This window comes from Leucoraja erinacea, chromosome 18, assembly GCF_028641065.1.
Source record: "Leucoraja erinacea ecotype New England chromosome 18, Leri_hhj_1, whole genome shotgun sequence".
NCBI lineage: Eukaryota > Metazoa > Chordata > Chondrichthyes > Rajiformes > Rajidae > Leucoraja > Leucoraja erinaceus.
This window is the reverse complement of record NC_073394.1, coordinates 33,431,266-33,455,019: the sequence shown is the minus strand read 5'-3', so window position 1 is coordinate 33,455,019 and position 23,754 is coordinate 33,431,266. Positions and strand designations below refer to the sequence as shown.

General features: G+C 44.8%; 1 protein-coding gene across 13 annotated transcripts in view; it reads left to right on the top strand.

Moving 5' to 3' along the window:
* The window catches only part of LOC129705891 (tetraspanin-18-like), a 153,595-nt gene extending 129,841 nt beyond the window's left edge, over positions 1-23,754 (top strand). For all 13 annotated transcript variants that reach the window (XM_055649782.1, XM_055649773.1, XM_055649778.1 and 10 more), the window contains 6 exons: positions 6,850-7,044; positions 9,080-9,154; positions 10,724-10,822; positions 16,535-16,714; positions 18,542-18,625; positions 20,967-23,754. In XM_055649782.1, the coding sequence (XP_055505757.1) occupies positions 6,850-7,044; positions 9,080-9,154; positions 10,724-10,822; positions 16,535-16,714; positions 18,542-18,625; positions 20,967-21,011 (678 nt within the window). In that variant the 3' untranslated portion in view covers positions 21,012-23,754. The remainder of the gene's footprint in view (positions 1-6,849; positions 7,045-9,079; positions 9,155-10,723; positions 10,823-16,534; positions 16,715-18,541; positions 18,626-20,966) is intronic.

Below are 23,754 nucleotides of genomic sequence, written 5' to 3'. Positions count from 1 at the left end.
ACATCCACTTATCTCCCTCATCTATTCTGTTAGTTACATGTTCCACAAATTCGGTAGATTTCTCATACATGATCCCTCTTTCATAAATTCTTGTTGGCTCTGACAGATCCAGTCCATGTTTTCCAACTGCTCTTCTCTTTAATTGGAATGCCACTTTGTTTTTCCCCATTATAAATTCCCCATCTCTGATGTAGGCAAGCTGCATTAGTTTTCTCTAATCTGTGTCGATTTATGTAACTGAAACGGTTTTATACCCAGATGTTATGTTCTCTGAAACCTTACTTTTCCCTCTTACTCAATCCCTTTGTCCTCCTCTGGTGAATCCAAACTGCCCCCAGTCCTCCCTCGATTATGCATCTCTTCCTTGGATCTAATACTATCCTTTATTGTGCACAATAAGCTATGGTTAAAATACCTTTCCTGATTTATTTTTGAGGATTTACACAATGATTGTAATTCATCCATGTGATCCTTAAGTGCTTTCCCCTGCCTGTCCATTGTCAATTGTTCATGTAACATTCCTCAGTCTATCATAACCATCCCATCAATCATGCCTTCAGAATTTTCATTATTTAGATTCAGGCCCCTAGAATCAACTCTCCCACTGTCCAATTAATGAGGAATCATTCCAAATCACTGTCACTCTTCACCAAGGGGTTTCACACAACAAGGTTGTTTTTTAATCCCCATTACACAATTACCAAGTCTAGGATGGTCTGTTCTCCGGTTGGTTCCTCAATGTTCAAAAACCCCTTCACCAACGCCTCCCCTTCATTATTAAAGCTCATTTTCCCAATGCATATATATATGGATGTCATTAATTTAGTTGTACTCTTATAACACATGCCTCCAATACCCTGTTTGTTACTATCTCTACAACTAACGATTGTCTGGGGATCTACAGTATATACCTCTCCCAACAATATTTTCTGCCCCTACTCAGACAATTCCTTCTGATCCTAATATCTTTCTTCACGAGTGAACTCATTTCTTCCTCTACTACCAATACTACTCCATCTCCTTTCCCTTTTTGCCTTTATTTTATAAAGATTATATATCTGTGGATGTTCAGTTCCCATTCCTCATTGCCCTGCAGCGATGTCTTCATTACCACAAGAATACTGTATGCATTTACATCTATTTGCATGGTTATTTCCTCTACTTTAGACTCAGTGTTCCACACACTGAGCCACAATGCCTCAGGCTTGTGTTTTTAATATTCTCAGTCAGCTTCACATCATTGTGCACTATGCTACTGCTTATTGCTTACCTTTGACTTTTATACCTCCAGCTTTTGCTGTTTTGTTTCCTGATTTTCATTTCCATCGCTGTTTCCTCCTCCTCAGTCTCCCTGTTCAGATTCCCATCCCCCTTGCCAATCTAGTTTACATCCTACCCAAAGGGATCAGGCAACTATCTGCAAGGACATCAGTTCTGGCCCTATCCTGTTCGACAGTCCCCACCTTTTCAAAGGTTGGTCCCACTCACTCTTCAGGCTTGGTTCATCTTATCTCTAAATTTATTCTCAGACAGTGCAAGGCAGAGAAACTAACCCTGAGATTACTACCTTTGAAGTTATGTTTGTTAATTTAGCTCATAAATCCTTACATTCATGTTGACTCTGTGTGGAGTTATTCATTGTGTTACACATTGGGTGAGGCTATTTATGTTGTTACAGGACGAGCTCAGGTTATTCATTATGCTCTCGGATGGGGAGCAAGTACTTTATTGTCATAGTCATCAGGCCATAGAGAGATACAGCATGGCAAAGGCCCATTGGCCAAGTGAGTCCATGCTTACAATCGAGCAGGCATGTGGGTTTCCACCTTGTCACATTTTCCCTCACACATCCCAAACATGTGTGGGGCCTGGTCAACTGAAAATTGACCCCATTGTGTAGGCATGTGGTCGAATGTTGGGAATGTGGGGAGAATAAAATGGTTTAGGATAGGGTTTTTCTCAGGGTGTTCCGGTTTCCTCCCACATTCCAATGACATGCAGGTTTGCACCGTAATTGGCTTCCGTAAATTGCCCAGGTGTTGGTATGATGTGAAACTGGGATAATGGGTAATCATTGGTTGGTGTGGACTCGGTTGGTCGAAGTGCCTGTTTCCACACTGTATCATTAAACTAAACTGAACTATCAGGATAGATGGCGGTGGCACAAAGGTAGAGTTGCTGCCTTACAGTGCTTGCAGCTCCGGTGACCCGGGTTCGATCCCGACTACAGGTGCTGTTTGTATGGAGTTTGTGCGTTCTCCCCGTGACCTGTGTGGGTTTTCACCGAGATCTTCGTATCTCTCCACACCAGGTTTGGAGCTTAAAGCGCTTGGTAAATGTAAAAATTGTCCCTAGTGTGTGTAGGATAGTGTTAATATGTGGAGATTGCTGGACGGAATGGATCGGGTGGGCCGAATGGCCTGTTTCCTAATGTATCTCTAGTTTAGTTTAGTTAACTAAACTAAACCAAACCCATGTTTGGGGAGATATGAGGCAGTGACTCTACTAGATGCAACATTGTGTTGGCCTATGGGATATGGGTGAGGTTATTTTTTGTGGGTTAGGGTTAGATCTGGCATCCACAAGCCTTCATTCCCTCTACCTCTGGCATGGTGATTGCAGTGTGCACCATCTTAAAAATGCACTGCAGTTACTTGCCTCGGCTACTCCAGCAGACCCTCACAAACCATCAACCTCTAACACAAAGAAGGACCAGAGAAGCAGGTTACAGAGTCATAGAGTCATACAGCATGGAGTCAAACCCTTCAGCCGAACTTGCTCACACTGACCAACATGTCCCATCTAAACTAGTCCTACCTGCGTACATTTGGCCCATATCCTATCCTATACATGTACCTGTCTAAATGTTTCTTAAACGTTGTGATAGTACCTGCCGCAACTACCTCCTCCGACAGTTTGTTCCATTCACCCGACACCCTTTGTGTGAAAGAGAAAGAGTTATGTGAAAATGTGTGCAAGATCTGCCAGAGCATTTGGAGGAAACTCACAGGGTCACAAGGAGAACATGCAAGCCTTGCCAGGGAGGCCCAGATCCAGGAAGTGAACTGTTAAGTCCTCAGCTGCCATCTAATTTGACATTTGAAATCCTCCCCTAAGCCAGTATCCACCCTCTCAAGGGCAACTAGGGTCAAAGCACTAAATGTAGCGATGCCTGCAAGCCATAATTAAGTTTTATGTGTATGAAGGAACTGCAGATGCTGGTTTAAATCGAAGACAGACACAAAAACTCAGCTGGTCAGACAGCATTTCTGAAGAAAAGGAATAGGTGACGCTTTGGGTCGAGACCCTTCTTAAGACTGAAAGTTGAGCGGAGGGAACTGAAGGTAAGAAATGGCCAGAACAAAGCAGGGCCGGCAGCAGATGACCAAATAAGGGTGAAGCCCATAATGACCCATTGTTGGCTGGGGAAGAGATGACAACGAAGGGATGCAAAACGATGTGAACAGTGGAACTAGTAGGATGCCTAGGGTGGGGGCGGGAGAGAAAACAAGTTGTTACATCTCATGGGGTTGCAAGGGAGACAAGAGACAAGAGCCAGTTATTGTCACACGCACCAATTAGTACAGTGAAATTTGTGGACACCATACAGCCATACGGATAATAAAAAAAATAAAAAGGAACACAGAACATGATAGTCTTTGACACAAACAACCCCCCACAGTGGAATCAAAGTTTCCCGATGTGAGGTAAGGTACCAAAATTCAGTCATCCTCCTCTGTTGTTCACCCGTGGTCGGGGGTCTCCCGAGCCCCCCGCTCTCGCCGGGATGATGGAACTACGACGTCAGAATGGGAGAACATTCGCAGCGGCTTGGACCTCCGAATCAGCCACGGCTCCCGAAGGAACAACAAATTCCTACTCCTTCCCCTATTGTGCTCTTCCAATGAACTCTCCCACCTGATTTTGTGTTGTCTGCAATCTTTGGACACATTACATAGTTAATCAAATTCATTAACGTAGATGTTATGTAACTAAGGCACTGCACTGATTCTTGTTGCTTATCAAATCCTCTTTGCAAATCCAGCTGAATATAAAATGCTGTTAAATCTCCCTCGATAATCACAGCCTCATTAAACTTTATTAGATTTGTCAACTGTGATATCTCTTTCATATTCCTGATATATAATTCACCCCCTCAAACTCCCACATGCTGCAGATACCACACATTGGACCAGCTGTGTTAGGCTTGTGCCTCACAGTTTTCCCATCGATGCTCCTCCCTCTGTACCATGCTAGCTTTGTCGTCCTGCCTACCTCTTGCAAACACATACCTCATGTCACACCAATGCCACCATCCCATATGACGGAGCTAGTGAATGACATTTTAGATGGCAGCTTTCTGGCAGCTCCCACTCTAAAGGCCATTTTCACTGTTTCTAAATATTGGTTGATTGAAAATTACACCATGGAAACAGGCCGTTTGGCCCATTGAATTCATGCCCACCATCAATCGCCCATTCACATTTCTACATTATCCTGCTTTTCTCATCCACACCCTGCACACTTGGGGCACTCTACAGAGGCCAATTAACTGACACTCTACGTCTTTGGGATGTGGGAGAAAAGTGGAACACCTGCAGGAAATCCATGCGGTCACAGGTAGAACGTGCAAACTCCACACAGGCAGCACGCGAGGTCAGGATCGAACCTGAGTCTCTGGCGCTGTTAATCAGCAGCTCTACCGGCTGTGCAACAGTGCCACCCTTTGGTGATAGAAATTTAAAAATACCAAATTTAAATATCTGTGAAAAATGAAACATTTATGAATTCACATGAAAACAGGACTGAGATGAGAAGAAATGGCTTCTCCCAGAGGGCAATGAATCTGTGAAATTATCTAGGTCTCTGGAGCATGGGTCACTTATTTAAGATAGGGTAAGATAGATTTTTGCATATTAAAGGAATGACGTGGCTTTAATGCAATTATATCCAATAAGCCATGATCTTACTGAATGGTGGAGCAAGCACGTATGGTCGACTGGCAGACTTCTAATTATTTTTCTCATCCTAACACAATTACCTGAAGGACAATAATTAAATCCAGAGGTAATAATAATTGTGCTTCATATCAGAACCAATGGCACAGTTGGGATGTTTTGACCAGATTTGACAACACATAGCAGAATAATACAAAATAGAGCAGTAATAGTGAAACTGTCAACTATTCATATATGGATTGGGATAGTATTGAGTGCAAAAAGGGGAGAGGATTTTCTGAAGTGCATTGAGAAGAATTTTCGTGATTAGTTTAGTTTAGTTTAGAGATACAGCACAGAAACAGGCCCTTCAGCCTACAGAGTCCATGCCGACCAGCGATCCCCATACATTAACACACACTAGGGACACATTACAATTTTACCAAGCCAATTAACCTACAAGCTTGCACGTCTTTCGAGCATGGGAGAAAACCGGAGCTCCTGGATAAAACCCACGCAGGTCAAGGGATGAACAAACAAACTCCATACGGACAGCACCCGCAGTCAGGATTGAACCGGGGTCTCTGGCGCTTTAACACAGCAATTCTATTGCTGCGCCACCCTGCCACTCCTCTATAGCATTGGGAGCAAAGGGGGTGGAGTTTCTGAAATGCATTGAGGAGAATTTTCTTGATTAGTATGTTTCTGATTTAATGAGAAAGGCGCCAATGCTGGGCATTGCCAAGTGGAGCAAATATCATTGGGGGGACATCTAGGAAGGAGCAATCATAAAGTTTAATTAGCAAAGAGAAAATACACAGACAATTTAAAGGTGAAAGTAATCATTTAGAGATGGGCCAATTTCAATGGGAGAAGAACAGATCCGACTCAGGAAAAATGGAATAAAAGCATGGCAGGCAAAGCTGTAACTGGACAATGGGACTCCTTAAAAGTGGAGTGAAAAGACTGGCAGCTAAAGTAAAAGGGATGTCAGACATATTCTGTGGATGTGTGAACAGGAAAGTACTGTAGTTGTAAGAGGAGAGGAGGGTAAGGCCAGATAAAAATGAAATTTACTGATGGAGGAAAATGGCATGACTGAGGTACCAAACAAGTACATCAGGACTTCATCTGGGAAGAAGATGCTGTTAGAGTCTCAACAGAAGAGAATGTAGTTGATGTTGTGGATGGACTAAACATTAAAGTGAGAGAATCTAGGACCAGAGGCCATAGCCTCCGAATAAAAGGACGTACCTGTGGAAAAGAGATGAGGAGGAATTTCTTTAGTCAGAGAGTAGTGAATATGTGGAATTCATTGCAACAGAAGACTGTGGCGACCAAGTCGATGGATATTTTTAAGGTGGAGATTGACAGAATTTTGATTAGTAAGGGTGTCAGGGGTTATGGGGAGAAGGCAGGAGAATGGGGTTGAGAGGGAAAGATAGACCAGCCATGGTTGAATGGCGGAATAGACTTGATGGGCCGAATGGCCTATTATTGCACATAAACTTATGAAGAAAGGCTGCAGATTTAAATTGGATAAACTACATTGGTCCATATAGAATGCACACTGAGATGCTGAGGGAAGTGGGAAGGAAATGTATTTGGCTGTTATTTCCCAAACACTAAATGATTCAGGGCTGAGAATAAGGAATGGAAAATGTGAATGTTACAAATGGATGTCGGGATAAATCCATTAACCACAGACAGGATAGGAAAGACCTGCCTTCTCATCGCGAGCTAACCATTTTAGACCAAATTAGTCGATTTTATCCATTCATTTAACCATGTTTATCCAATTGAACTGGAAAATGGATATGATTTATATCTTATGTATTGGGGGAGGGGAGGTGATGCCTGTTTTGTTGGGATACAGGCTCTGGCTGATGATGTCTGTTTTGTTGTGTTACAGCTGAGTGGAACCGGCCTGCTTGCAATAGCATGCTTGTTATTGCTTTACCCCACGGGACCTGGCGGCGCACTGTCAATCAGCAATGCCCTCTTCATTGGGACAATTTACGCCGTAGCCTTATCTGTTGTGCTGCTTGTTCTTGGAATTCTCGGCAGTATTGCTGCTTTCCGGGAGAGCAGATGCCTTCTCATGGTTGTAAGTGCACGTTTGCCATTTTGTTACACTTTTTAAAGCCCTTGCCTGTGTGTTTGGTTCAACATCTCCAGGGGCTGCTGAATATCAGCCTCAGTCTTGGCCTTTCCATTGAGGAACGGGAATGTGCTGGACGTCTGCTAATGGAAGGGGTTGCACACCACAAAATGGACAGGATAAAGCCTGGGGGAGGATGGCACATTTGGAAACCTAAGCAGCACCGTCCTAGAGTTGAGCAGCGTGAGGTGAAGCTGTCAGGGCGGGATTGGAATATACGTCTCAGTAATCCACATCTCATTCGCTCGACCTGTAACTTAACCACAACAGTAGTGTACATCTAAAATGCATTCACTTTTCCCAGAGGTAAAAGTGATGGAGTCTTCTGGCTTCCATTCAACAAGCCAGTGTTTCCCATCATGTATCCCAGAGAGGAGTGATTTATTGCAGTTTTGATCAGCATGCCCAGTCCAATAAGTCGTCTGAGTTTGTACCTGCTCTGGCACCGGCATCCAAAGTGTCTGATGGAAACTGAAGAGTTAAAAACCAGAAGGTCAGCTGATAGAGGGAGGTGATCATCCTTCCCAGGTATACACACTCCATTGGGGCTTAGAGCAGACGGCAGATATTGATGGGATAGGGCGGAGACAGTCTTCCTGATGATGAAATCAAATTAGGCTGTTATACAAATCCCTCATCAGCAGTGTTTCATCACATTAGTTTGATTCCATCTATTATTTATGCATTTTCTGGCACTAGGCCTCGCTGGCGGGACCAGTACAGATTGTCCATTCTTAATTGCCTTTGATAAGGCGGTGGTGAGCTGCTGCAGTGTTTCTAGTGCATGTGCTCTCTCCGCACTGGTGAGGAGTTAGACCAAGTGACGATGAGGGACTAGTGTGTGATGTGGAAGGGGATCTGCAGGTAGTGGCTCTCCCATGCACCCACTGCTCTGGTCTGTTGTGGCAGTAGAGGGCACGGCTTTGCAAGATGCTGTCAGAGGAGCCCAATCAAGAAGGTGTGGCCAAGATGGCCATTCGTGGGTCCAGGCAGTGGGCAGTCGGCTGCCTGCCCCTCATCCAGGCCTACATCCGTGTCCACGTGTCCCTGGAAAGGGAACACGCGGTGTCCACGGGGACTGCGGAGGCTATCTGTGAACGCGGGTCATCGCAGTGGGTCGAGTGTGATGTGGAAAAGGATGATAACATTGTTATCTGGTGACTGATTCATTGATGTTTACAAAATACTAGGCAATTCTGATCTTTCCAGCACTCTGGAACTTTCCAGTAACTGGGATTAATTCAATAACATCTCATTGTTAAGGAAAAGAAAAATCAAGAACCTGCCGTGCATTTGATAAGTTGGACCCACTGTAGGCACAGGGTGCTGCTGGTGGATGGAGTTATTGTTCAAGACAGTCGAAGGGGGCCCAAATAAGTGGACTGCATTATCCTAGCTGGTGTATAATATCTTGAGAGTTATTGGTGCTGTAGAAAATATTCCATCACACTCCTGATTTATGTCTTGTAGTGTATCAAGAGGTGATCTATCCAGCTCAGGAATCTCCTCTGACCTGCTCTTACAGCCAGGGTGTTAATGCTACATTTCTGGTCAGTCAGTGAGCCTCGGCATGTTGGCGGTAAAGACTTAGCTTTGGCAATGGCGTTGATTGTCAATGATCAATGATCAGCTGCTCTCTTATGCAGATGTTCATTGCTCGGCACCTTTCTGACAAACGTTACTTGCCACTTAGGTCCCCCGCCTGAACGTTATTTAGATCTTTCTACTTGCAGATAGGAGCTGCTTCATTTGTTGACGAGTTGTGCGTCGATCTGAACATTGTACAATTATCAGCGAATGTGCAACCGTGATCAGTGTGTAGACAAGTGTGGAGCTACCAGGCTGCAGGCTGTGGATAAACTCCAGCTCTGCCAGTGAAGGGCGGGTGAAAGCATTAACATCAACATCTGTACTTCAATGTCCGTGTTTGAGCTGCAGGCCTGTTGGTGGTACCTCATGCCCATGTCTTTCCTTGTTTCAGTGTTTCTTGCTCATTCTGCTGATGTGCATGGTGGAGCTTGCTGCTGGAATTGCCGCGTTTCTCTTCAGAGATCATGTAAGTGCATATCAAAGCTGGTTAGGTGGCCGACATTAGGTCTGAGTGAAACATGTGTGAGCAGTTTTATGAATTCTTACTCCCTTACAATAGTAATTAAACCATTTGCACGGTGTTCTCAATGAAGCAGTGCTGGGCATAACTGATATAAATTATCGTGATACTTTGATAACAAATGGCACAATCTTGTGCATTATTTGCTTCAACATTCCTTCACCTACTTCCTATTTCAATTCAATCAGTCCCATTCTCCCACGCATTCCCAGTAATCCATTTCCTCACATGTGCCCACCAACACTGCTAATTATTCCATTGGCCACCTATAGGAAGAGCATTTATACTACCCAATTAACCTGACAACCTGTACATCTTGGGGATGTGTGAGGAAACCAGAGCACCCAGGGGAAACCCACGTGGTCACAGGGAGTATGTACAAACAGCGCCCGTGGTCAGGATTGAACTCAGGTTGCTGGAGTTGTGACTCAGCCATACCATCTATAGAGCCTTCATCTCCCCACACCTCAATTATGTTCACCTTCTTCCTCTAGCATTGGGCCAAGTTTAGCGGCCCAATTGCAATCATATATCTGGTGCCAGCTTGATATAGCGTCAAGCACTAAGGTTAGAAACTACCATATGGCCTGGGTATGCTGTGTGGCAAATAGAGGCGTAACTGTGAATTGCTTCAAGCCTGTACATGGACAATGGACAACACTGTTAATAATTCTGTACTATCTGTTGGTCCTCGCACAGTGTATTGAGAGTTGTCAGCAGACTCTTTAGGCTTAGCACCTCTATCGAATTATTCTTGTAGTCGAGTTCTGAAATGCTTCCAGAAGCATTAATTGGATGGCAGTTGGGGATCTAAACTAGGCGCAGACCTTTAGATGTGGTTTGGCTGTCAGCCAATACAATGTCACAATAATGTTTTTCCTTACACTGAACAGTTCTATTAACATAACGCCCACCCTGTTAGCTTTGCTACAGTCTGTCCAAATTAATTATGAATCTTTAGTGATGTGAGCAACAGATCTTGTTCTGCCTGAACCATCATCAGCATTTTTATTTTACAAACTGCATTGTTGTGCAGAGGGCAGAGCCGCTGCCTCACAGCTTCAGTGGCCTGGGTCTAATTCTGACCTCAGGCGCTGTGTGTGGGGAGTTTGCAAGCTCTCCTTGTGACTGCATGGGTTTCCCCACATCTCCAGGACTTGCAAGTCGGTAGTTTAATGGACCACTGCAAATAACCCCTGGTATATGGGTGAGTGGGAGAGTCTAAGAGAGAGAAAGATGAGAACGCAGGAAGACTTTTAAAAATGGGATTAATATGAGACAAGTGTAAATGGGTGGCTGATAGTCAGTGCAGATTTGGTGGGCTAAAGGGCTTGTTTCCTTGCTCTATCTTTCTATGACGCAATAACTGCATTCAAAATTGATTTTAACCATCTCTGCGGTGTAATAGTTATTCAAGAACATTTAACATCCCATGGCACATTAGCATCTTTTTTTTCATTTAGTAATATCGATGGGAAGCGCTGACTGCTGTGTAACCTCTGTTTTGTTTTCCAGTTAACAAAGTTGTATTTTGAGGAAGAGCTGAGAGGTTACTATATGGGAGCCAACACCACAGATCCTTACACAAAAAGCTGCGACTCCATCATGATCAGGGTGAGCTTATCTTGCACAGATACCTCCTCATAGACCATCCCTTTCAAACTAGTAGACTGACAGGATGGGAGACTGATGGAGATAGGTTTGATGGTGTGGTGGTCATGTTATCGTACAGTCAATTGGAGTCTGGACCATTGTTCAGGGACTGTAGTTTGATGTGGTGCCCTAAAGGGCCCGTCCTACTTTGCGGTTTTTTTTTTTCGGCGACTGCGAGCGTCAGTGATTGACGTCCATAAAACCATCAAGTTGCACGACATACACACTGATGTATGCTGTCATACGGGTGATGCCCGGTTAGGGTTAGTAACCACAGATGGACTGTAAAATTCCTTCAATGCATGGATTTTAAACAATAATATATTAAATGAACACAATAAAATCAATTGTGTACATGAAACGATGTCTGAGTCGTTCAGCTTTATTCATAAGTGTATTGGTCCGCTTCCAGATCCAATTACCATCTCTAGAACTTTTCACATGGGTGGATTCAGTGAGTGTACTCTAGAAACCCCTTCTCCCCTCACATGGGTGGATTCCACTCCTCCCTACCCTTCTGTCCCCTTTCCCCCCCTCTTCCCCTCCCCCCCACTCCCTTCTCCCCCCAACCTCCCCTCACATCCCCCCCTCCCCACTCCCTCCCTTTTCCCATTGTCCAATGTCCCCCCCCCCGCCCTTTCCCCGACGCCCCCCATTTTTCCCCCCCTCTATATAGGGACACATTTAACAAACCTGTGTGCCTCATGGGAACTAAACTGTTGGCCATGAGTTTTCCCAGAGGCAGATCTCCCTTCCAATGGTCTCTCCAAACCCCCAGAGGCAACGGGCTTTTCAACTGGGTACAGGCAATGTTGTCAATGTACCAGTGCCATCCATCTGCTCCGACCACTGAGTCTAAATACCCACCACCCATTTTGAAGCAAGGTGAGGGGGCGGGGGGGGGAGGGAAGGTGGGGTTGTTGTTCCCAAAGTCTGCATTTATCGCTTGGTCAATGTTACTAAAACAAATGATGCGGCCTTTGTGCAGTACAATTAGTGTGATCTAGCTGTCACAGGCTGGGTCCACAAATGGGGGGCGTCGGGGAAAGTGGGTTGGAGAATGGGAGAAGGGAGGGAGGGGGAGAAGGGGGTGTGAGGGGAGTTCAGTCTACACTCACTGAATCCATTCCTGTGAAAAGTTATAGAGACAGTGATTGGATCTGGAAGCGGACCAATATATCTATAAATAAAACAGAGCGACTGACATCTTTTCATTTGCACAATTGATTTTATTGTATTAATTTTAATATATTAATGTTAAAATCCATGCATTGAAGGAAGAATATTTTACAGCCCATCTGTGGTCCCGAACTCCAACCCTAACCCTAGACGGGCATCACCCGCAGGGCATCATACGTCAGCGTGTGATGTGTCTCATCATGTCGGGGCGCACGACATGATGAGACACCCAAATGTCGCCCGTGGATTTTGAACATTCCAAAATCCTGGGGCGACAGGGATACACCGTGCGTCACCCACGCGTCACCTATGCGTCACCTTGTGTCACTATATGCGTCACGCCCCGACCACGACGCGACAACCTCTTTCCAGATTTTTGCCGAAAATGTCGCCCAAGTGGGACAGGCCCTTAAGACTTTATAATCTGAGGAAAGACATTCTTGCCATAGAGGGAGTAGAGAGAAGGTTCACCAGACTGATTCCTGGGATGTCAGGACTTTCATATGAAGAAAGACTGGATAGACTCGGCTTGTACTCGCTAGAATTTAGAAGATTGAGGGGGGATCTTATAGAAACTTACAAAATTCTTAAGGGGTTGGACAAGCTAGATGCAGGAAGATTGTTCCCGATGTTGGGGATGTCCAGAACAAGGGGTCACAGTTTAAGGATAAGGGGGAAATCTTTTAGGACTGAGATGAGAAAAAAGATTTTCACACAGAGAGTGGTGAATCTCTGGAATTCTCTGCCACAGAAGGTAGTTGAGGCCAGTTCATTGGCTATATTTAAGAGGGAGTTAGATGTTGCCCTTGTGGCTAAAGGGATCAGGGGGTATGGAGAGAAGGCAGGTACAGGATACCGAGTTGGATGATCAGCCATGATCATATTGAATGGCTCGAAGGGCCGAATGGCCTACTCCTGCACCTATTTTCTATGTTTCTATGTTTCTATACTGAGGATGATCATCTGTGCAACTTATTTTCTGCTTTATTAAATATATGAAAGGCTTTCTCACAACAAGTCAGGTATAGTTTCCCCACTTGCAGGAGAAGATTGCACCTGTTATCTGATTATTTCACAATCTGCACACTCCCAACCGCAGGCACCTTTCAGGAAGCAACCTTGGGCAACGCTGGTGTGAGTGAGAGCACAGACTGACACAGGATAATGTGAGGCAGAGCAGAGACTGGCCCAGGACAGTGTGAGTGAGAGCAGTGACAGGACAGAGTGACGGAGAGCACAGGCTGACACAGGTTAATTGGAGCACTTGATACATTGACATCCGTCATGACCGTTAACTTGACAATCTTCTGTGGGTTATGAGGGTTCAAGTGGATTTGTGTTTTGTTAATAGATCCTCAGAAAGAGTCATGGAATAAAACTCTCTGTTAGAGCCCCAGATCCCATACTCCCCAATAACAACCAGGGTTAGATCTCATCCAGCACTGGGGATCTATTGACATCCAACACCTTTTTAATGTGTAGGAAGGAACTGCAGATACTGGTTTAAACCGAAGATAGACACAAAAAGCTGGAATCCTCAGTGTGTCGGACAAGAGTCATGGAAAAAAACTTTGGGTTGAGACCCCTTCAGACTCATTGACACACTCCCCAGACTAACACACCAGGATTAGATCTCATCCAGCACTGGGGATCTATTGACATCCAACCACCTTTTTAATGTGTATATTTGTTTATACCTCGCCCTCGTCTGGCTCCACATACTGGTTTGGCTAAACCGAAGGTCTTGGGATGTCCACAAAAATTAATTTGGTTGTAATGTGTACTAACTAAGAAGATAAGCAGGCTCTGTAGATATGTTGGGGAAAGCATTTCCCTTAACAGTTAACTTTAATAGTCAATAGTCAATAGTCAATAGTCTATTTAATTGTCATTTGGACCCCTGGAGGTCCAAATGTTTGGGTTTCTGAGCCACTTCTACACACAAAACACCCCAGACACAACATAATTTACAATTTCCCAAAACATCCCATAGCTGTGAACCAAAAAATTATATTTAATCTCCACTGCACTCTCCCCCCCCCTTATGTCAGAGTCCAAACATGGCGATGGCAATTGTCCTTTGCCTTAAAGCCCATTCGGGTGGTGCGAGGTCTGATACCGGCTCATAGATGTTGGAGCCCCCGGGATGCGCTTTTACAAGTGTCCCGTGCCGTTAAGCCGCGCGGGTTGTGATGTGTCCAGGAGCTTTCACCCCGCAACTAAGCGGGGCGCCTTGTAGATATGTTGGGGAAAGCCTTTCCCTTAACAGTTAACTTTAATCATTGAACCTTTAAGGTAAGAGTAGAAGCAGCCAGCAGCAGCCCTTCCTCCAAGTTCACACCCGCTCCGGACTCGACCAGCCCCGCGACGGCGACGGTGAGTTTACCTGAGTCCCCGGCTTCTTCCCGTTGGAGGCCGCTCCTCGTTGCGGGCCTCAACGATGAGACCCGACGAAAAAAAAAAAGGTCGGGATCCAGGTGAGGGAGAAATTGGAAAGTTTCCCCCCCAGGTACCCACCCCCACCCCCTGAGTTGGACACACAGCCAACATCAAAATAACAAAAATGGCATATAAACATAGACAAAAAATAATAAAAAAGGGACAGGCCGCAATGGCCTACTGCTGACCAGGGTCGCGCCGCCTACTGGTGCTGAATGCAACTCATTGAACCTTTAAGATAAATAATCTAAAATATTAATTATACTTCCAAAATGTTTTGCAAAGTGGATTAAGGTGCTGCTGCTGCCGCCGATGGGCAACAATTTTCTTCTAGCCGAGTGAGGGAGACCCAGCAGACCATCGGCCTCCTATATCAATTGAGGGGATGTTCATGGCCAGGCACAGCAACAGCTCCGGGCCATTCACTACACTTTCCCAATGATTTCTAACGCTCACAAGAGGCAGTTCGGTTCTTGCTTTAACCTGTGGTGATGCAACATTTCCTCAGCATTGCCTCTGAATACCAGCCGAGCAAAGCAGCAGCAGAGCTTGGACACTCAGGGGAGAGTGTCATTGAGTCATGAGTTGTACGGCCAGGTAGCAAGCCCTTCAGCCCAGCAGGTGTATACTAACCCCCAATCATCCATTTATACTAATCCTACACCAATCCCACATTCCCATTAACTACCCCTATATTCTTGATGAGTATGGGTGTCAGATGTTATGGGGAGAAGGCAGGAGAATGGGGTTAGGAGGGAGACATAGATCAGCCAGGATTGAATGGCGGAGTAGACTTGATGCGCTGAATGGCCTAATTCTACTCCTATCATTATGACCTTATGACCCTTACCATCACACAGTTTGTATCGGTCAGTTAACCTAAACCCACGTATCCTTGGAACGTGGGAGAAAACTGGAAGATCTGAGGAAAACCACAGTTACAGGGAAAACATGCAAACTCCATACAGACAGCATCAGATGTCAGGATCAAAACCATGTTCTTGTAACTGTGAGGCAGCAGCTTTACTCTCTGCACCATCCATTCTATTAACTGAATGTCACTCAGAGCAAAGTTTAGATTTAAACTGCCTTAAACCCATTGTCCCCTTAGAGTGTCCAAGGTCCGCAGTTGTTTGCTAGGCTGATATTTATGTTGAACTTGCATCCTGTTAGTTTTTGAAATTGGTACCTTTAAGTGTGGAAACTGTGCCAACCTATTGAGATTGCAATATTTCCAGGATTCCATTTGCAATATCTTTAAATTAAGGGTTAACCTTTTTTTTTAAATCAAAAATATTTATTCAAATATTAAAAAAATATATACAGTACAGTAAAAAAACACAGAACCCACCACCATAATACACGACAAACGATAAACTATTATATATCTTACATTCCTTGTCAAGGATGCATTCAACCCCCTGCGGTGCCCAGCAGTCCTAGAAATCCCCCAGGGCACCCGTGGACAGTGCATAGTCCCTCTCTAACACCACCCAGGCACGGATGTAACCACGGAAGGGTTAACCTCCTCGGAGTTATCAATTTGGGAGAAAGCTTGTAGTGATATGGGGGGTTCTGGATGGGATGGTACAGAAAATGCGGTGCTTTTCACCAGCGCCTGCTGAGTAGGCTGCAGACAGCATGCTGTCTCTTCTGAATGAAATCAGTGACCCTCTGTGACTTCCGCATGGTCCGAATAACAACAGTTTCATCCACCAAACAGACACCCAGAGTCATTTCCTTTCAGCACTTTTGTTTCTTGATTATAAAAATATTCAAGCTGGGAGTATTTGGCTGGGTTTGGCAATAAAGAGTGACATTTGCATGAACACAAACAACTATGGAATATAAAGCATCATGCTACCAATTTAAACATTTCTTCAATGATGAATTCATAACTGTCATAAAGAAGGGTCCTGATCCAAAATATCATTTGTCTATGTCCCTCCACAGATGCTGCCTGACCTGCTGAGTTACTGCAGCATGTTGGCAATTTTGCTGAGGATTCCATCTGTTTCTAGTTGTCGCCAACTATTTAATGCTTGTTTTATTTAGTTTGAGTGCTGTGGGGTGAATGGGCCACGGGATTTCCTTTACGTCATACATTTCGTTGTACTCAACCCTCACTCCAACGTGCCAGAGGCTTGTTGCAAAAGATACGAAGCCACAAAGAATGGAATCATACGCGATGTAAAGAAATGCATCTCTGGTGAAGCTGAATTTATGAACTCTCAGGTATGGAACACACTTATTCAGGTCGATACCAACTTAAACTACCATTGACCACTTTTGCAATGTTCCCTACTTGTAAACGAGCTATGTTCCTGAAGCACCTGCATAAGTTAATTTGCTCACATGTTGGAAACGCTTTTTCAATGTCAATGTTCGATGACGTAATTAGAACTGAAGTGTGAAAAAAAAATCTTAATGTTTAAGAGCCTCTAATACTTCACTTGTCAAAACAAAATTGAATGCAAAACTCCGGTGAACCAAGGCCAAGTACAAATTGATCAACTGCGTCAGTTCACATCCAGCTACTGAATACACATAATCACATTGAACATATAGCACAGCACAACACAAGGACAGGCACTTTGGCCCAAAATGTCAGTGCTAAGTCAAAAACTTCCAGTTCCTGAACCTGTACCCGACTGTACTTGTTAATTAGACAATAAACTCAACTTTACTTGATTACTCCTCTTAATACCCGAACACATATTTATTTCACTTCTTTTACAGCAGTAAGGTAGCTGCATCTAATCTAGCCTCTATACAAAGGTGGGCGTGCACTGCCCAATGGAGGAAAATCAAGTCAGCCACACATTTGCTCTGGGGCTTCCCATTGGGGGTGTATATATACATGGATCTTGTATCTTCAGTGGTACTAATAGCATGTGGACAGATACTATATTTATATATATCTATACATATATATATATATATATATATATGTATGTGTGTGTATAATATCTGTCCACACAGCTATTGGCACCCCCCACGGAGGATCCAAGATCCATCTCTTTCAAGCCTCACCATACACTTGCCTTCTCCTGCAATGATTTCAGTAGCAAGCCAGTGCTTCAAAACAACACATGCTCAGATTGTTGTGTCAAAGGGTTTGTTCGTCTGCATGGCTCTAATGCCATGCTACACTCTGCTGTCCCAGTACCTGTTCTCTCTTTAAATAATGTATTGCTTGCTGTATTCTGTGGGTTCTTGGTGACTTCACATTGAAGTTACATCTGAGCTTCTCACAAGCCTGCAATATAGTTGGGCCAATGTGCCTGTCCTTGTGTTGTGCTGTGCTTTATGTTCAATGTGATTATGTGTATTCAGTAGCTGGATGTGAACTGACGCAGTTGATCAATACAGTTACAACTCTCTTGGTGACATTCCTCTGAGCTGGAATTTCATATTACCATAAGCTTACGCTTGATAGTGATAGAGGAAAAGGTTGGAGATGGGCTGTGGAAGAATCACAATCAGAAGCAAAGTTAACGGAAGTTTTCAGCACAGGGCAACAGCGGGAAGAGCAGCTTATCAAACACTGGGTGAGAAATGATCTTGAGTGAAATATATTCCACAAATCCCATGATAAGGAAGAAGCAATGGCAACAGCTTTTACTTGGAGGAGTCAGTGAAGTCACTCAACTGTGGAAGCAGAAAGCGATTGATTCTAAGCCGTCGAGATGGCCGGTGTGAGTTGAATCCAAGCTTCAGCAGCGTGCTCACAATTATAAAGGGAGGAGGACTGGCCGCACCCCAATTATGGAGGTCTTTAATCTGTAATTAGGGTGCAGAATGTTTAGGTAAGGGACTAATGCTGGCTTGAGATAGAGTTCTTATCAAAATTGCTGTGCTGTTTACCGTAGCAAACTCACCCCAATGTGCAGCTACAGAGGAGAACTCTCCTCTTATTCTGCCCCCCCCCCCCCATCCCACCATGCCCAGATGTACGTTACTGCCAAAGGATAGAAACTAGCCACTACATTGTAGGAACTACAATGAATCTCCCTACGGAATCATTAACTCTAAACATATTTCCTCTTCTCTTTCCCTCAGGGCTGCTTCGATGTACTTGGGCCTAAAGTGGAGATGATTCTTTACCTGACTGGAGGTCTGTCTATTTGGATCTTAATAATTCAGGTAATCCTTAAACCGGAATTAATCCCAACAATAACTCAACGCAAAGAATGTGCACAAACAGAATGTGTCTTGAGAAGTCCGACACCTCATTTTCTCTTTCTCCCCTCCAACCCATTGCTTATCAGTGACATGTAAAGACTTTAGCCCAAGGTCAGAAAATGAAAGTGTCCAGAAGTAGCAAGTCATCGCCTCACCTCCGTCGCCCATCTCCCATCCCCTATTCAATGTGCAATGTCCTCTATAAAGTCGTGACCATCAGTCCTCATCCTTGTCTATGATGTGATGTGATCTTCCTTCCCAGTCCTCATACTCACTGTCAGCTCCCCTTTAATCAGTAATAATCCTCCTTGTCTTGTTCAGCATTAAACTGTGACTATCCCACACCTCTCGCAGGTAGTCACACACAATATGTGCCAACATGTGACATATGAATCTATCCTCAACTCTGCATTTCTGATGATATACAGCAGTCTTTTACCTCCATGCTTACCAAGTATTTGTATCCCAATCCATAAAAAAATCCGGAGTATTTATTTCCACCACCTTTTGAAGAGTTCCAAATACTCACTCCTTCTGAAAGAAGAAACTTCACTATACGTGTATCATTAATATTTTTAAACAGTGACTCAGTTGTAGATTCTTCCACTTGTCAAGGCCTCTCAGGATCGTATGAGTTTCAATGAAGGGCTCACTCCTGCTTTTAAATTCCAATGGGTACAAGCCTATCCTGTCTGACCTTTCCTCCTAAGAAATCATACTTAGCGAACAAACTGTGAAATCGTGTATAAAATCGTGAGAGGAATAGATTGGGTAGATGCAGTAGAAGGTAGTCTCTTGCCCAGAGTGGGGGAATTGAGGACCAGAGGACATAGGTTTAAGGTGACGGGGAAATGATTTAATCTGAGGGGTAATATTTTCATACAAAGGGTGGTGGGTGTATGGAACGAACTGCCAGAGGAGGTAGTTGAGGCAGGTACTATTGCAACGTTTAAGAAACATTTGGACAGGTACATGGATAGGACAAGTTTGGAGGGATATGGATCAAACGCAGGCAGGTGGGACTAGTGTAGCTGGGACATGTTGGGCTAGTTGGGCTGAAGGGTCTGTTTCCACACAGTATCACTATGACTGTGACTCTACTTTCTCCTTACATTTGATTTCCCAAAGTACAACATCCCACATTTTCCTAGATTAAGCTTCTGCAATTTCTTCACCATATTTGTATTTAATCTGCACCCTTCTTCAATCTCCGTAACTCCAATCCTTGTGTCATCTGCAAACTTACTAACCAAGCCATCTACATTTTCGACCAAGTCACTGATTCCTGTGGAAAACTATTGGTCACAGACCTCCAGTGAGAATGACACCCTACCATCAGTATCCTCATCTTCTATGGGGAAGCCAACCCTGAATCCAAACTACCAGGTCATCATGGATACGATGGCTCTTAATGTTCTGGATCAGCCTACATGAGGGATCTTGCTAAATGCCTTACTACAGTCCATGTATGGAATATTCACTGCTCCACCCTCATCAATCACCTGCATCACCTCCTAAGAAAACTCAATTAAGTTTGTAAGACGTGGCTTTCCCCGGCAAACCATGCTGACTGCTTCTAATGGCCCAAATGCGAATATATCCTATCTCTAAGAATCCTCTCCAATAGCTTCCCTTCCGCTGATGTGAGGCTCACCAGCCTTTAATTTCATGGATTATCCCGATTTCCTTTCTTAAACGAAGGAAGAAACTTTGCGACACTTTGCGTTCTTGCCAGTGGTGAGAGATCTTCATCAAAACCCCAGCAATGTCCTATCTTACCTCTCAATAACCTGGAATAGATGCCATCAGGCTCCGGGGATGTGAATAGGCTTTCTAATTAACACCCTCTACCCATCTACAACAATACTAGGCTCATTCTGTACGGCGGTGGTGAATTAGCCTTGAGTTGGTGCTCGGTCTCCAGACTTACACTTGTACATATTGGGCGGCACGGTGGCGCAGCAGTAGAGTTACTGCCTTAAATGCTAGAGACCCAGGTTCAATCCTGACTACAGGTGCTTGTCTGTATGGAGTTTGTACGTTCTCACCATGACCACGTGGTTTTTCTCAGAAATCTTCGGCTTTCTCCCACACCTCAAGGTTAATTGGCTTGGTATAAGGGGAAATTGTCACGAGAGTGTGTAGGAGAGTATTTATGTGTGGGGATCGCTGGTCGGCGTGGACTCGGTGAGCCGAAGGGCCTGTTTCCGCGCTGTATCTCTTAAATGAAAAAATATGACAATGGGAAAAGTGAAAATGCAGCAAAAAAGAAAAACTATCAATTTTGTGTCTCTGTTTTCAGATCTGCGTGATGATCTTTGCAATCTGGCTGTTCCAACGAGCGTAGACAAGCTTCCCTGGCCCAGCTGTGCTGAGTGACACCGTGGACTGCGTTACGTGTTTGACATTGATGGATACAGATACCTGCTTTCTCCATCTCGGGGACTGGATCCCTGGGGTGTAGCACGGGCACTTCAACCACCTAATTGTGAGATTATTAGTTGAGAGCACGAACCAAGAGGGGGCTGGACTGGGAACGTCACTGGAAGCAGTGAGCAGCCTTTCCTGGTGGCACCGATGGAAATGGTTTGGGAGGGGGCTGGGGATGTGGGTTTCATTGTGCAGTGATTTGTAGCTGACCTAATACGCTCACAATATTGAATCTTATATAATATACATGAGGAGAATCAGATCTTTCATAACAGTTTTGATTCTTGATGTTTCTCTGAATTTCTGTGATTTGCTTTATACTTTGTGGCTTTTGTGATTATGTGAATAATTTATAATTTGACAACTGTCATGTGAAGTAAAACTGCTCAGGTGGGAACTGCTGCCACCGTGAGGTGAGTGGGAGAAAGGGAACTGTGCATTAATTCCCTTCTATTGTCCACATGACCAGACAGAGGAGAGAGAGCAACATGTGCCCTCTCGTTCGGGAGGCCAGAGCAGGGGTGGGAAAGCAAGCAGGGGTTTAGTCCAGGGGTTTGGGAGCAAACGGATTCTGGTTTGTGCGGAGCAGAGGGTGAGCAGACAAAAGCACACTCCCAGAGCAGCTCACAGATACCCTGGTCATTGGGAGCTGGCACATTGTGCCCAGTTTGGGACGGGAGGGGAGCGCAAGGAAGGCAAACAGAGATGCAAGACTAGGGGTGCTGATAGAGCATCTGCTGGCTGATATGCTGGACACACTCCTTGGTCTGGGGAGGGTACAGGGACCCTTGGTCGGGAGGGGGGCGGGGAACAGAAAGGGGGTCCTTGGTGCGGGGTAAAGCAGTCCATCTACCGTTTGGGACAACAAGTTGGAGTCATTGGTGCAAAACCGGGGTCCCTGATCTGGAGAAGATACCAAGGTGCTTGGTCCGAGGGACCAGATGGAGTCCGTGAAGAGTGGTCCCAGGTCTGAAGGGCAAGAGAATGTTGTCCCTCTCATTGACAGACAGGGTGTTAGATGTGTGATCTCTCCCTTTTCCTGCAGTAAGAACTAATTGGGACAATTTGTCCAGGCACTGTTTGAAATGGAAACCTGTGACCAGCGCAATGAATAACCCACTGGGCTGTCAGCTCGTTGGGTGGGCAATCAGTAGTGTTTGAAATTTCAGTGCCAAACGGAGCCCGATGCTTTTGTTGTGGTTGTTTGTCAATCACACATTTGGTGACCAAACAGGTTGTGAATTGAATTGCCGATTGATATATTCTAAAGTCGTAGAGATGTACAGCAAGGCCATTTGCCAAAGTTAGGCCATTCAGCCCACTCCAATCATGCCAACCAGTGGGCACCTATCCACACTAATCTCATCTCACAGCTCAAGTGGTCATCTAAACGTCTTTTAAATGTTGTCAGCAATCCCACTTCAACCATTCACTGTGACAATAAAATAAACTGTGACAATAAAATACATGACAATAAACTAAACTTCAAAGTACTCACCACCTTCTGGTCTCACATAGATATCTCCTGAATCACTTCCCCCTTACACAAAATCTATATCCCCTTTTATAAACACACATTACTGGAGTAACTCAACGAGACAGGCAGCATCTCTGGAGAGACAGACTCAGATTCAGTCTGAAGAAGAGTCTCGACCTGAAACGTTGCCCATTCTCTCTCCAGAGATGCTGCCTGTCCTGCTGAGTTGTGCCAGCATTTTGTGTCTGTCTTCAGTGTATAACCAGAATCTGCACACATCCTTTCTACACACTATATCCTCCAAACATCGTCTCAAGATGTTTGTTCTGTCTTCCCTATCTATATTCTTCATAATCTTCTCAGTCATGTTCCCACTCATTTGGCCTCTGTAAAATTGCCCCTAATGAGTAGTGAGTGGATGCAAAAGTGGAATAACATCGAACTAGTGTGAGTAGGTGCTCGAAGGGCTTGTTTCCATGCTGTATCTCTAAACTAAACTAAGTAACAAAAAACACCCTCTGCCATCGCCCTCTTTGACCTATTGCAAAGCCAATTGTGGATCCAGTTTGCCAACTTGTCCTGAATCCCAGCAGCCCTAACCTTTTGGAACCGTCTCCCATATGCTATGTCGTCAAAGACCCAACTGAAGCTTATTTTAGACGTCAATGCTCCAGCAAATGTCCTCTCGCCATCACCCAGCTTGAGTGTGTAAAACAGTGGGCAGGGTCCTCTGGCACCTGCCTTGTGTCAGGGATCGTCCAAGCCAGTCGCAAACTGAGTGTTGCTGGCTGTTGCCCTAATTCTGCAAGTGTTTAGTTTCCTGGCCTCAGCCTCCTCTTGTATCAGGTTGCACAGAGCAACATGGCAATGGTTGAAAGACTGGTTGGCTGAGGATTTGGCACCAGTAGACATTCCTCTGGGAACGTAGGTTGATGGGGATCATCGGAAGAGAGCTTGCAATGCAGGATGGCTTCAAAGATGATTGTGACAATGAAACTGTGCATGGGCACCTCCGCTAGAGTGGAAGACACCTACAGCACCCGAGTGTTCAAGCTGTCGTGCAGCAGAGAGTCTGGTGGAGTGGGGAGAGGAGGTGGGAGAGGAGTTCATTCACCCTTTCAAAGACCAGACGTTAGAGTGCAGTGAAGACCACAGTTCTGTGTGAGGTATCACTGCGTGGATA